This window comes from Oncorhynchus mykiss, chromosome 21 (genome assembly GCF_057628025.1).
Source record: "Oncorhynchus mykiss isolate SJ-2025 chromosome 21, ASM5762802v1, whole genome shotgun sequence".
NCBI classification, from domain to species: domain Eukaryota; kingdom Metazoa; phylum Chordata; class Actinopteri; order Salmoniformes; family Salmonidae; genus Oncorhynchus; species Oncorhynchus mykiss.
The window spans coordinates 13,737,501-13,752,500 of NC_143042.1; the positions used below are offsets into that span (position 1 = coordinate 13,737,501).

The window sequence follows — 15,000 nt, forward strand, 5'->3', positions numbered from 1 at the left end:
GCCTTGCAAAGCACAGCCCAGAATAAATGTGTTGCAAACCTACTCAACCTGCATAACAATATATTGACCATTTAGCAGTTACGTTCAGAACACTGCTCCCTCAATCTGCTCCCAAAAAGACCTGAAATATAGGACTTCTAAATGTTTTGATGTCTATATTTTTTTAAAGCGCTGAATCATTGACGGTGCAGTGATTGTTCTGGTTGGGTGTATATATAAAATCATTGATTCCTGTCCTGTATTTATCCCCCTCTGGGCTACTAGTCTTCCTCTCCTCTGCTCCCACTTCCCACCTGTTCCAACTCCACTGTCTACTAGCCTACTGTTTGTCTGGTCATTGTTTTGAACTGTTCTGCCTGCTGTGCTGCCTCTTAGCCTGGCTAGCACTGTGAATGAAAAGAGGTCCCCAGACCGATGCTCAACATGGGCAGGAGCTCAGCGGAGCTGAGTACCAGTACTTTAAATGTTCTACTGCTTGAACTCGTGTTCCTCTTATAGAATATTAGCGAAAAAATATTGTGGAGCTCCTGCACCTAAATATAAACAGTACCAGCACACAAAATGAGTACCGGGAACCTATTTCAGTCCAAGTCAAGCAATGCCACAGACTCGCCTGATTTGATTAAATAACCGATTTTAAGGGCTGGAAATATTTAGTTGGTTGCTGGTCTGAGTGTGTGTGATGTGAAATTGAAGTGAAGTGTTTGAAGTGCAGCCAGCCAAAGCTCCAGGCTCTATGGGGGAAAGGGGAGCAGTAGGGACTGTGTACCCAGGGAGGGTAGCCTACTTTGGGGCAGACGAGCTATCAGGCCCCCTGGGGCTCCTCCGCAGAAGGTTGTGCCATTTCCACTGAGATGGATGCAACATTAAACATAAAACACACACTGCGCAAAGAAACGCGCACACACACACAGAGACAGTAGCCACACCCCCAAGCGTATATCTGCATAACATAATCCAGTTTAGTGTGAAATGGTAGTTGATGAGTCAATTTCAGCAGAACCGGGTTTTGACCAGATCTCAGACCCAACCAAACGGATTCGCTCTGCAGTCCGCAAACCAGCACACACACACACACACTTCAGGGAGAACACCCCCCCCCCCCACACACACACACACACTTCAGCAAGAAAAAAAACCTGTGTTCTGTCAACTCAGCCCTACTCTCAGAGACAGGCGAAACAGAACACTCTCTCTCTATGAGTGTGTGTGTGTGCAGCAGTGGCAGCTTTACCTTTGGTTTTACACTCAACGAGCACTCACACACTTACTAGTAAATCAGGTCAACCCCTGGGCTGGGCTAATATAGGGCTGGGCTCTGACAGTTAAACATACCTGGGTTACTGCTACATGCCTTGACCTGCAGTGCATACACTACACACACAATACACACTACACACACAGAGTGAATGCAGGTAACACAGGACAGCCACAGACTGTACCACATGATGGAAGAGTGTTTATGGTATTTAAGCTACACTGAGCTGCTCTCCTCTTGCCCACTCCCCTGTGTATGAGTGTAGAGAATCACCACTTGGATTTCTATATAACCAGCTCAGCACTGAAGTGACAGAGGGCTAGGACGTGTGACTGTGTGTGTCAGGGAGTCATCCCTCCTGGGAAGCAGACTTTCTTAGACAATGTTTCAGCAGAGAGAACGAGAAAGAAAACAAAAGAGAACGAGAAAGAAAACAAAGAGAACGAGAAAGAAAACAAAGAGAACGAGAAAGAAAACAAAGAGAACGAGAAAGAAAACAAAGAGAACGAGAAAGAAAACAAAGAGAACGAGAAAGAAAACAAAGAGAACGAGAAAGAAAACAAAGAGAACGAGAAAGAAAACAAAGAGAACGAGAAAGAAAACAAAGAGAACGAGAAAGAAAACAAAGAGAACGAGAAAGAAAACATGAAAACAAAGAGAATGAGAAAGAAAACAAAGAGAACGAGAAAGAAAACAAAGAGAACGAGAAAGAAAACAAAGAGAACGAGAAAGAAAACAAAGAGAACGAGAAAGAAAACATGAAAACAAAGAGAATGAGAGAGCCGGTGAGAAATAGAGATCAAAGTATGACAGCCAATTTCTAAGCTAGAGATAACAAACTCCTCCAGTTTCTCTGTCTTTTTAAGTGTACAGATAAAGTCTGATGAGCCTTTAGCGGGCCTGCAGTGGAACACATCAGCCCCAGAGGTCTCATTAGCACCGACTTGGACGCATCCCGGAAAGGAGTGTGTGTGTGTCTAATTAATAATTTGGGGTGGTTTCAAACCTAATAAAGTGACCCTGCTACCAGGCCCCGAGCAAGTAGAGCACAGCCCTCAATATCTCACTGCTAAGGGCCAAGTACATTAACACACACTCTTATGGAGACGTAAAGAGGGTGGAGACGTAAAGAGGGTGGAGACGTAAAGAGGGTGGAGACGTAAAGAGGGTGGAGACGTAAGGAGGGTAGAGACGTAAAGAGGGTAGAGACGTAAAGAGGGTAGAGACGTAAAGAGGGTAGAGACGTAAAGAGGGTCCCCAAAGTCAGGCCAAGGACGAGGTCAGCACTCAGATGGAGAGAATATGTCATGTAACAGGGAGAGAGAGAGAGAGAGAGAGTGCGAGCCAGGGGAGGTGACAAAAGACAGAGATCCATCCTAGAAAAATCAATAGACTGTTAAGGGCCCAGTGTGGTCAAAAACAAGATTGTCCTGTTTTACTTTATTTTTTATTTCCTGTTAAACTATGAGGTTGGAATAATACTGTGAAAATTATGTTAATGTACTTTTCGTGTAAGAGCTGTTTGAAAAGACTGCCTGAAATTTCAGCCTGTTTTGGTGGGATGGAGTTTTGACCTGATTGATGACATCACCAAGCGGAAATTAGTTAATAGATCAATAAGGAAGAATTCCAAACCTCTCTGCCAATAAAAGCTTGTTTTCAGCTTTCCCCTCCCCACAATTTTTTTGGGGGGCAATTTGAATTGAAAACAATCACAGTAAGGTATTTAATTGTTACCCAGAAATGAGTTGATATTGAGATGAAAATGGCTGCATTGGATAACAACATATACACGCACTAATTAAAACACCGGTGGATAAATAAAGATACACAGTACACAGACATTGAACAACACACACGCACAAATCCAGGAACACACACTAATCTTGTAACACATGGGAGAGGTAAGGCTGGGAAGAAAATGTGTATGTGTGTACGTGGTGTCTGCCTGTACGTACGTACGTGGTGTCTGCCTGTACGTACGTACGTGGTGTCTGCCTGTACGTACGTACGTGGTGTCAGCCTGTACGTACGTACGTGGTGTCAGCCTGTACGTACGTACGTGGTGTCAGCCTGTACGTACGTACGTGGTGTCAGCCTGTACGTACGTACGTGGTGTCAGCCTGTACGTACGTACGTACGTACGTGGTGTCAGCCTGTACGTACGTACGTGGTGTCAGCCTGTACGTACGTACGTGGTGTCAGCCTGTACGTACGTACGTGGTGTCAGCCTGTACGTACGTACGTGGTGTCAGTCTGTACGTACGTACGTGGTGTCAGTCTGTACGTACGTACGTACGTGGTGTCAGTCTGTACGTACGTACGTGGTGTCAGTCTGTACGTACGTACGTGGTGTCAGTCTGTACGTACGTGGTGTCAGTCTGTACGTACGTGTGAGGCCAGGACCTCCTCATCAAAAAAGCCTGAAAAGATGTAATCCTCTCTTTTCTGTAATCTGACATTTAATCTCTTTTTTTCCCCCAGAGCCAAGATTACCCAGCAGCCACCACCCTCAACACACTCTTTTAGATGGAGAGAGAAGGATGATCACATAGAGATGGAGAGAGGTGGGTGAGGATAAAGAGAGAGAGAGAGGGGGATGGCTATAAAAAGATAAAGTAGTGAGGGATGGATAGATAGAGTAGGAGAAGAGTTGAAGAAGTGTAGCAGTGTAATCCTGTTGTAATGAGTCTTAACTACAGGGTTAAATCAGAGAGGGAACCCCGAGGCCTGGGGTTTTATACTGAGATTGTCATCAGACGCTTTAGCAGCCAACACACACAGTGCTCAATCACACTCCTCACACAGACAAGTGTGTTCACCGTCCTTTTGGAGAAAGAGAGTGGGAGTGAGAAAGTTAAAGAGAGAGACAAAGAAAGAGCGACAGGTAGTAGCAAAGCTGCATTCCACACATCACAGACCCTCCATGGCAGGCACAGGACACACACACCTCACAGACCCTCCATGGCAGGCACAGCACACACACACACCCTCCATGGCAGGCACAGGACACACACACACACACACGTGTCAGAGGTCTTAGGAAAGCAGTTTACCGACTAGGCATCCACATCCGAAAATGTGCCAGAGGAACCAATGGGCAGAAAATTGATCTAGCTTGCTCTCTTTAACACACACGCCACTCCCCTGTGTGTTACGTAATTTACACTGATCTAGTCAACTCAATCTCTGAGCCTGGCTGTGTGTGTGTATGGTACAGTAGATTTCACACTCTCACGCTAATCTAGTGGGAGTAGCTCGCTGATATGAACCAGCTGTATTCCTATGTGTGTTTGTGAATCAGTGGAGGCTGCTGAGGGGAGGACGGCTCATAATAATGTCTGGAATGGAGTGTAATGGATGGAAACCATGTGTTTGATACCATTCCATTTACTCCATTCCAGCCATTATTAGGAGCTGTCCTCCCCTCAGCAGCCTCCACTGGTGTGAATAGGCTGTGTGCACACACACACACACACACACACGTGTGCAGTCAGCAGGCTAGAGTGTTTAATGCTTTATAATATGACAGCTGGGCTGTATGGACATTAATTGAGTCAATATTATGGTCGGCAACAATTTGCATCATCACACAAGCTTCTACAGGTGGAGATTGGTTAGATAATGACTGACTAAAAAGATCCAGTCCGCTCTGAGCTGGTGGTATGATATGTTAAGACAGCTGTGTGATACAGAAAATCATTTGGATGAGTGAGTGTGTGTTAATCCGAGGCTGTGTTACTCACTATACCCGGCATCTCTGTTAGTTTGTCAGTCCACTGTAGGCTTAGCTCACTCTCAATCACTAATCCAACACACACACACACACACACACACAGAGAGAGAGAAGGGAAGATAGAGGGCTAGGCACATTCCTAAAAAGATGTGCCAACTAGTATTCTGCCAATCTGGTCCCAGATATGTATAGCTTCAGCTAAGTCAGCTAAGACTAAGACTATCGAGCTAAGACTATCGAGAGGAGAGGAGACAGGCCGCTAGCTAGTAGCTACTTTAGTGCATTAAATCAAACCCCTGTTTGCTCTGACTAGATTCCCTCTTCATCTCTTCCTCCCACAACACGCCACTCTGCCTGAGGACTCTCTCTCCTCTCCTCTTCTCCCCTCCCCCCCAATTGCTATAACTCGGTCCTCATTCCCAGAAAGATCCTAGCCCAAAGACCATGGATAACCCATATCCTACCCACCAACTCACACAACTCAGGGCGAGTCCATGAATACTGTACACACACAGACAGAGAGAGAGAGAGAACAGTTGATGTCACAGAGACAGGATAAAGAGAGAGAGAGAGAGAACAGTTGATGTCACAGAGACAGGATAAAGAGAGAGAGAGAGAGAGAACAGTTGATGTCACAGAGACAGGATAAAGAGAGAGAGAGAGAGAGAACAGTTGATGTCACAGAGACAGGATAAAGAGAGAGAGAGACAGAGAAAGACAGAACAGTTGATGTCACAGAGACAGGATAAAGAGAGAGAGAGAGAAGCTTTAGAGCAACACCCCCAAAGTGAATAAATGCCTTTGAGCATCATTCATGCACAGAGACAGAGAGAGAGGAGAGAAGGGAAGCGAGAGGGGGGGGGGGGGGGGGGGGGGGGGAATGGGGAGCATAGAAAGATTTCAGCGGCAAAGCCTGTATAAGATTGGGGGGTGGGGAAGGGGTGAGACTTCTGTGGTTGCCCTGACAACAGAAGGGACCGACAGCTGCTAGGCTACCCCTCACCACAATGCCCGTTGGAGCGTCTCAGAGACTAGGGACCCATAATTCAATACATTGAGGCCTTTCCTCTCCCTCCCACCCACCCTCTCCCTCCCACCCTCCTGCCCACCCTCTCCCTCCTGCCCACCCTCTCCCTCCTGCCCACCCTCTCCCTCCTTCGCCCTTCGAGCAATTTCAGTGATTTACGGTGATTGGACACTAGTTTGAGGTATGTGTGCTCTCTAATTGAGGTGGTCAGATTGTAGACATGAATACTATATGCATCCAGACTGAAACCGTGTCTGTATGTAGCATGATGCCCTGGGAAACAGCAGCAACATTAAATGAGAACTCAAGAGCTTGTTGCCTTGAGGCTGGCTCATTTAATCACCTATTGTAGAACTATTGGTCCTGTTTGGTTTTTTATTTGGTCTGAGCGCACACTGTTTTTTATTTGGGTTTTTTATTCTTTAAAACAACAACAACACAACACAAAGACAATACTAATGGCCGCTCTCACCGTGGTCGCTCTGGTCAGTGGGTGTGCTCGCCCCCACCCGCCCCGAGATGCCGAGCCCAAAAGTATTTTCATAGGGCGGGGAGAACCAAGCCCTGCCCGACCCCCGGGCAGGCATGGAAGCGAGCGCAGCCATCATCACCAGGGCCAGCACACACCTCTCACAGCATGAAACCAAAACACAAAACATAAATAGTCAAATGCAAAACATACAAATTCCCATCCCCACCTCAAACATTTATACTGTACATTTGTGTATAAAATTATTCCAACACTCATCAATTCCATCCTTCAGACAGCCACAGATCAACCCATCTTTCCCAGTAAATCACCATTCTACCATTTCCTCTTCTAACGCATCCCTCCATTCTCCCATGGTGTCTCATTAGGAACCTCCCCATCATTCTACCATGGTGTCTCATTAGGAACCTCCCCATCATTCTCCCATGGTGTCTCATTAGGAACCTCCCCATCATTCTACCATGGTGTCTCATTAGGAACCTCCCCATCATTCTCCCATGGTGTCTCACTAGGAACCTCCCCATCATTCTCCCATGGTGTCTCATTAGGAACCTCCCCATCATTCTACCATGGTGTCTCATTAGGAACCTCCCCATCATTCTCCCATGGTGTCTCACTAGGAACCTCCCCATCATTCTCCCATGGTGTCTCATTAGGAACCTCCCCATCATTCTACCATGGTGTCTCATTAGGAACCTCCCCATCATTCTCCCATGGTGTCTCACTAGGAACCTCCCCATCATTCTACCATGGTGTCTCATTAGGAATCTCCCCATCATTCTACCATGGTGTCTCACTAGGAACTTCCCCATCATTCTACCATGGTGTCTCACTAGGGACTTGAACCTCCCCATCATTCTCTTATGGTGTCTCATTAGAGACTTGAACCTCCCCATCATTCTCTTATGGTGTCTCATTAGAGACTTGAACCTCCCCATCATTCTCTTATGGTGTCTCATTAGAGACTTGAACCTCCCCATCATTCTCCCATGGTGTCTCACTAGACTTGAACCTCCCCATCATTCTCCCATGGTGTCTCACTAGAGACTTGAACCTCCCATCATTCTCCCATGGTGTCTCACTAGAGACTTTAACCTCCCCATAATTCTACCATGGTGTCTCACTAGAGACTTGAACCTCCCCATCATTCTACCATGGTGTCTCACTAGGGACTTGAACCTCCCCATCATTCTACCATGGTGTCTCACTAGAGACTTGAACCTCCCCATCATTCTTCCATGGTGTCTCACTAGGGACTTGAACCTCCCCATCATTCTACCATGGTGTCTCACTAGAGACTTGAACCTCCCCATCATTCTTCCATGGTGTCTCACTAGGGACTTGAACCTCCCCATCATTCTTCCATGGTGTCTCACTAGGGACTTGAACCTCCCCATCATTCTACCATGGTGTCTCACTAGAGACTTGAACCTCCCCATCATTCTACCATGGTGTCTCACTAGAGACTTGAACCTCCCCATCATTCTACCATGGTGTCTCACTAGAGACTTGAACCTCCCCATCATTCTACCATGGTGTCTCACTAGAGACTTGAACCTCCCCATCATTCTACCATGGTGTCTCACTAGAGACTTGAACCTCCCCATCATTCTACCATGGTGTCTCACTAGGGACTTGAACCTCCCCATCATTCTCTTATGGTGTCTCACTAGAGACTTGAACCTCCCCATCATTCTACCATGGTGTCTCACTAGAGACTTGAACCTCCCCATCATTCTACCATGGTGTCTCACTAGAGACTTGAACCTCCCCATCATTCTACCATGGTGTCTCACTAGGGACTTGAACCTCCCCATCATTCTACCATGGTGTCTCACTAGGGACTTGAACCTCCCCATCATTCTACCATGGTGTCTCACTAGAGACTTGAACCTCCCCATCATTCTACCATGGTGTCTCACTAGAGACTTGAACCTCCCCATCATTCTACCATGGTGTCTCACTAGGGACTTGAACCTCCCCATCATTCTACCATGGTGTCTCACTAGGGACTTGAACCTCCCCATCATTCTACCATGGTGTCTCACTAGAGACTTGAACCTCCCCATCATTCTACCATGGTGTCTCACTAGAGACTTGAACCTCCCCATCGACAACATTTCTGCTGAAATTGCCCCAAAAAGAAACATTGTACCCTAGAGCACAATGATATTTCCTATTGGCTGACTGTGTCCTTCAAATCCTCCAGCAATAGCTGGCAGGTCCAACACCACCCTGATATTATGGCATAACAACCATGCCTGGACCTGACTCCAAAAACAAGCCAGCGATGGACAGTGCCAAGAGAGATGCTCTACTAATTCTGTTTTCTGCATGGCAGAGTCTGCACCGGTCCGACTGTTGAATACCCCATATACTGAGCATTCTGTTTGTAGCGAGAATTTAATATAATAGCTTAAATTGAAAATAACAAATGAATGCATCAATTGTTGTTTTGTACTGTATATCAGTAGTTCATAATCCCGATGCCATGGTATTGGGACATCGGAAATCTGTTCCCAACTATCGTAATTTTATACGGGATAGTTGTCAACCCTCTTGACTGCGAAACTGATACATTTCACGATTTATATTAGTTTTCATCAGCCATTTATGATATTTAATTAGTGGCATAAACTATACTGAACAAAAATATAAACGCAACATGTAAATTGTTGGTCCCATGTTTCATGAGTAGAAGTTAAAGATCCCAGAAAATTTCCATACGCACAAAATTTCGATAATATCTCTGAACTTTTGGGCACAAATTTATTTACATCCATGTTAGTGAGCATTTCTCCTTTCTCCACAACACAATGCCACATATGTCTCAAGGGACTGTGTAATTGGTATCCTGACTGCAGGAATGTCCACCAGAGCTGTTGCCAGAGAATTGAACGTTAATTTCTCTACCATAAACTGCATCCAACGTTGTATTAGAGAAGAGATTTAATGCCTTGATATTTAATAGTTTTAGCCATCCAAACGCATATTCATTATATAAATAGATCTGTTTAACTTTCTTGATTTCCATTCTAAATTAAATGAAATGGTTTTTGCTCACATTGCTTTTTCAAGTTCTCTCCTAGAGTCGGTAGAGCCATGAATAGATACTGTGATATGACTAGAGAATTAATCAGTGTCTTTTTCCCATAGACTGACAGGTGTTTCCCTTTCCATGGTTTCAAGATCCTATCTGTTTTCTATCAAAATTGATAGTTGCAAGATCATTCAACTTTTCAGGAATGTGTATACCAAGCCCAATCAACAGCACCATCCACCCAGGTAATCGGGAGACCACATAGCAATTTAAAGTTTGTGACTTTTAGAGACCCAATCCGTAATATAGTACACTTATCATAGTTGGGTTTTAATCCAGATAAACTGGAAACATTATCCAGGTCCTCAATAAGACCATTCAGGGTTAAAGATTGTGGACTCGAGAAAAGAAAACTTGAATCATCAGCATACATTGATACCTTTGTTTCTAACCCATACATTTTTAACCCCTTACTTTTAAAAATTGGATCTGATTTTTATAATGAACTATTCAATGGCCATAGCAAACAAGTATGGTGAAAGAAGGCAACCCTGTTTTACACCCCTTAACAATACAAACCTTTGAGAAATAACCATTATTTATCATTTTACATAAAGGAGTGTTATACACATGACGTTTACCCATTTTACAAGAGATTCTCTAAAGTTGAAATAATCCAGGCACTTAGAAATACACTCAAGTCATACTTTTATTGAAGGCTTTCTCAAAATCTGCTATAAAAATGATGCCTGGTTTCCCTGCATTCTGATAGTTTTCAATTATTTCTAATGTCTGTTATCTCCAATAGATCCTCAATGCATACTTTTTTCACTTTTGGCACCATAGAAAAGGATACCAGAAAGTCATCAATCCGACTAGCTTGATATTTCCTAATTGCTGAAGACCAAGAGGCCATTAAGGCCTTTGGAATGTGCCATCAGCCACTTCTCTCTCTCCAATGCACTGGCCCTGGGGACACAGTAAATTGCATTCACAACACACTGTTTAATGGCCTGTTACTACACTGCCAAAAACAGCTCAGCAATAGACAAGTGCACAAACACGCAAACTCACACACACACTCGCTCTCTCACTCACTCGCTCACTCACTCATACACTCGCTCACTCACTCACACACTCACTCATACACTCACACACTCACACACTCTTTTTATTCCTGTGTTGAGTTGGAATAAGACCTCAGGTAGTAAAATTCCAGTCTTTAACTGAGTGGAGCAGGCAGGGAAAAACACAGCCTTAAGAAACGTACTCTGCCCAAGGGCAGACTTCCAGGGAGTAACTTTTCTAGTTAAACTTAAACAGAGGAGAAAGGACAGAAACATATTCTACCCATAAACTTCTGACATGCGGCACTAAACTTCATACATATACACACAGACACACTATGCGACAGTACACCACACACACACAGTGAAGCTGACCTTTGTGTAATCAGTACTTAAGATGGAAAGACTAGCGAGGCACTAATGAATAAATAACAGCCAACCTTAATAACACTCTCCATCAATCACACGCCTGTCTGACTGTCTGTGTCTGTCTGCTTGTCTGTGCCTGTCTGACTGTGTCTGTCTGCCTGTTTGGCAGATTAGAATTCGAGCATCTCTGTTGATGTAAAGGGTTTGAAAGTTTCATCTCTCTGAAATCCCTTTATATTCAGTGAAATGTGCCAGCTTCAGTCAGTGTGTGTTATTAAATATGAATGAGTGGGGATGGTGGCTGAGCAGAGGCAGGGGAGGAAGAGGGACACATTTTTTATATGACAGATGCCAAATGGACACACACTGACTGTCGAGTGCTGCTGGCTACAACGTGTGTGTGTGTGTGTGTGTGTGTGTGTGTGTGTGGTCATCATCACCAGTAATAACAACAACATATGGATTTGTCTTCCATAATGTAAATGCTAGTCTGCGGATGTTAAATCTAGGCCACTTTCCTTCAAACTGCAAAACATGTCAACCATCCTGTAATGAAAATATGGGGCATGTGTAGTAGGGAGGGTGAAAAGTGTATGTTCTGTCTCTCAGCCTCTCCTCTCCCTGCTCTGTAGTCTGTTCCAGCCACGATTATGCCGTCCCAGTTGACTCACAGGCAAGCCGCCACTCTCCAGCCATGCTAATTAACGTATGGATGGCTGGCGAGAGCCCGGGAGTCCCCAAACGCTCCTGTCCACTCCAGTAGCCGTTACCGACCAAGGGTTTCCACTGTCAGATAGAATATGTGGAATATGCCAGTGCCATCCCCCTGCCGTCCCCTTGACTCACCTGCATGATCTCAATCCTTTCCCCTATGCCTACCCTCTATATGGGATATATACAGTGCCTTGCGAAAGTATTCGGCCAAGGCACTGTAGCTGAATACCAGCTAGACCCCTGAGTACATACCGTTCTTTACATGTTCACTCTTTCATCCAATCATTGAGGGGGTGGTTTGTCATATACTAGGATAAATAGCTCGATGTAGTTTTGCATAGCCTATCCCCTAAATGGGTCATGGTATGGGAATCAGCTATCCGTGTCGTTTGTGCTATAAGTATAACTCGTCACTGTATCTCACCCACGACATTACAGTTAAGAATGAACACAAAACCAGGGACAAAACAACTATACCGTTGCAAACTATTTGGTGTTGGAATGACCGTATAAAGCAAAGCGTTTATGGGCCACGTCCACCACAAACATCTGGCTGCACATTCGCTCCCGACAAAACAATTGGGGTAAAGGAACCGAATGACTAAAACCTACTTCGTAAATTTGTTCAACAGCTGTTGTGTTAATGCACTTGACAGAGAGGTCGCACGCAATAGCTACGTAGTTTGTGAAAAAAAAAGCTGCTATTGCCTTCAATGAAACACCTGCCCAGCAGTACAAATCCTTGACTAACCGGGTTATACCTGGCTGTCAAAACAACAGATACAAACACTGAGTGTATAAATAACAAATTCAGTTAGACATGTGTTGGCTAGATACCAAAAAAAATCAAGCAATAAAGCAATAAAGAAATGACCACAATTTACAAACAGCCTATCTTTAATTATGGAATTATCTGAAAAGAATCCTAAACATGTCCGGTTGCAATTAACTACAGTCTCACATTGTGTAATGGATATGCTGCACATAATTTCCAAATCAAGTCGCCCCAACATTTGGGACTGCACGATGGAACGGTTCCGAACTCGACAATCAGTCACGGATAAGGTATAGCCCAATACTTTGTAAGCTACGGTTAGTTGGGAATGGGAGAATTCACATAGAGACAACTGGTTGTTACTGCCGATTTGTCCACTACAACCGCCACGAAGAAGTGATTGTACGCTACCGAATAACAAACGTGACAAATGTTGGCTAGCTCTACAGACGCAGTCAGATACGTGACACCAATGTGATCAGGAAGGCATATTTACCATTTCGCCGCAGATGTTATATCTCTCTACTTCGGATGAACTTGTATCGGCACTGGGCATAGTCCCGTACGTAGTTTGGTCCGTGAATGTGGACTTGACGTTCCACTACAAAAGCAAAGTTACAAACTGTCCATCGCGCTCACGCCGTCCAGGTCCGAGAGCTGTCACTCACTTCTGTCACCCACCACAGTTGTCGGGTGATCAGTGTCTCCGGAGGTAATCTGCTTCCGAAGCACAGGACAGAGTGGGAAGCCACTCGACTCCTCCCACTACTAAGGGAGGGGGGTCAATTCATTGATATATTTAACCTACACAATTATGACTTGCCCGTGTAATTAACCCGTTAGGACTCTGAATTAACCTCACAATCATGTATCTAAAATCTATATTTTTAACTGTAGCCAGAGTTGAGTTGGGTGAGAGTGTGTTGCCTATGTTGAAATAAACAACCATCTACGATGAGAAATAGGAATATGTAGTAAGTAGCCTAGAAATGGAGAGAAGGCATCAAATGTCAGTCTCCCCATACACATGTTGCTGCCCATGGGACGACCTAACATTTTACTATTGGCATGTCGAATTAATATAGCGCTAGATACAATGAAGGTCATTGTCATTTTCCACCGAATGGGAGATGTCCATTTAGCGCGGTCCTGATCACAGTGGCCGCGCCTCATGACCTCCCTGATAACTGATATCATCAAGCGTCCGCACCTGTCTGTGACTGGCACATCTTTGTTCTAGAATATTGGTTCCCGAAATAATATCCTATTGGTGAGCCAATTTGTAAATGCAGAAGTTTGTTTTACTTAGTTATAAGGAATTCTTATCACATACAAGATCCCTGTAACACCTAAAGGTTTTGCAATTGTTTTAGATGCCATTCCCTCAGGTGTTGCTCTGTTATTCAGGAACGTGTGAAGACCTGACCCTCAGAGCCTACATTCCATTAACCCTGTTGACTCATCAGTAGGAAAGATTTGTTCCTCTTTTGGTCCATTCAACAACAGAGCGATACGAACCTTGTTTCAGCAGGATGTTGTATCTATATAACGTATGTCATGCCTTATTGGAACGGTTTTATTGATGCCTTATTGGAACGGTTTTATTGATAATATATGTGGAGGGAAAAGTTTGGATTTTGCCACACACATATGGAACGGTTTTATTGATAATATATGTGGAGGGAAAAGTTTGGATTTTGCCACACACATACCTACTTGTTAACAAAATGAAGGAAGTTTCCTTTAAAATGATTCATAAATATTATCCTGCCAACCACTACATGAAGAAGTTTAAGAGTTTAAGTTTAACTCCAATTGTACCATTTGGCCACCCAGAAACGGTGTTGCATCTTTTTTGGCATTGTATTCATGAAATTCATGTAAAACTGTGGCAAGACATCAGTGGATTTATAATTGAACACATTTATGAAGATTTTACACTATTGTGGAGAGGTGTACTGCTTAGATTCTACGATAGAAATAAGTTGAAACAATTTTAGGTAATTAATTGCATTATACTTTTGGCCAAATTTCATATTCAGAAATGTACATTTACAAACAAAACACCACATTTTATTACCTTAAATTTTTTTTTTTAACTATATTTTAAGACAATTAAATACTCTACTAACAAAAAAGTGGTTAGTATTGTAAGTGTAGGTCTGTCTGTCCCTTAAGGGCCTAATGTGATGTTGTACCCCCTAGCCCCTCCCCTATCCCCGCCCCCTAGCCCAATTGTCCTTTGTATAGTCTTCATATATACTTGTGTTACCCCATGTAAAAAATAAAGACTGCCACATCTTTCCACAGAAACCTCAACATTGCCCCATGTAGGTGCTTTACTGCATGCATGTGTGCTACAGACATCGGCTTGGTAAGATAGCTGATAAAAATCGAGCATTTCTATAGTGAGTTAAGTGAGGTAGCCTTGGCCTAAGCATGTCACCCTTTGGAAGAGGTAGTGGATACCCCATCATTGTCTCCAAGGATAAAGGTCCCCATAAATAATTCAATAAGAAAATCT

General features: G+C 44.0%; 1 protein-coding gene across 3 annotated transcripts in view; it reads right to left on the reverse strand.

The window, feature by feature from the left end:
• The window catches only part of LOC110500035 (transmembrane and coiled-coil domain protein 3), a 40,921-nt gene that overhangs the window by 11,038 nt on the left and 14,883 nt on the right, over nt 1-15,000 (reverse strand). Inside the window, exon 1 of one of the 3 annotated variants that reach the window (XM_021577147.3) lies at nt 12,973-13,530. The exons of the other annotated variants lie outside the window; for them this stretch is intronic. Within the exon in view, the coding sequence (XP_021432822.1) occupies nt 12,973-13,032 (60 nt within the window). The 5' untranslated portion in view covers nt 13,033-13,530. Of the gene's footprint in view, nt 1-12,972; nt 13,531-15,000 lie in introns of those variants that run through there. 3 annotated transcript variants of the gene reach the window in all.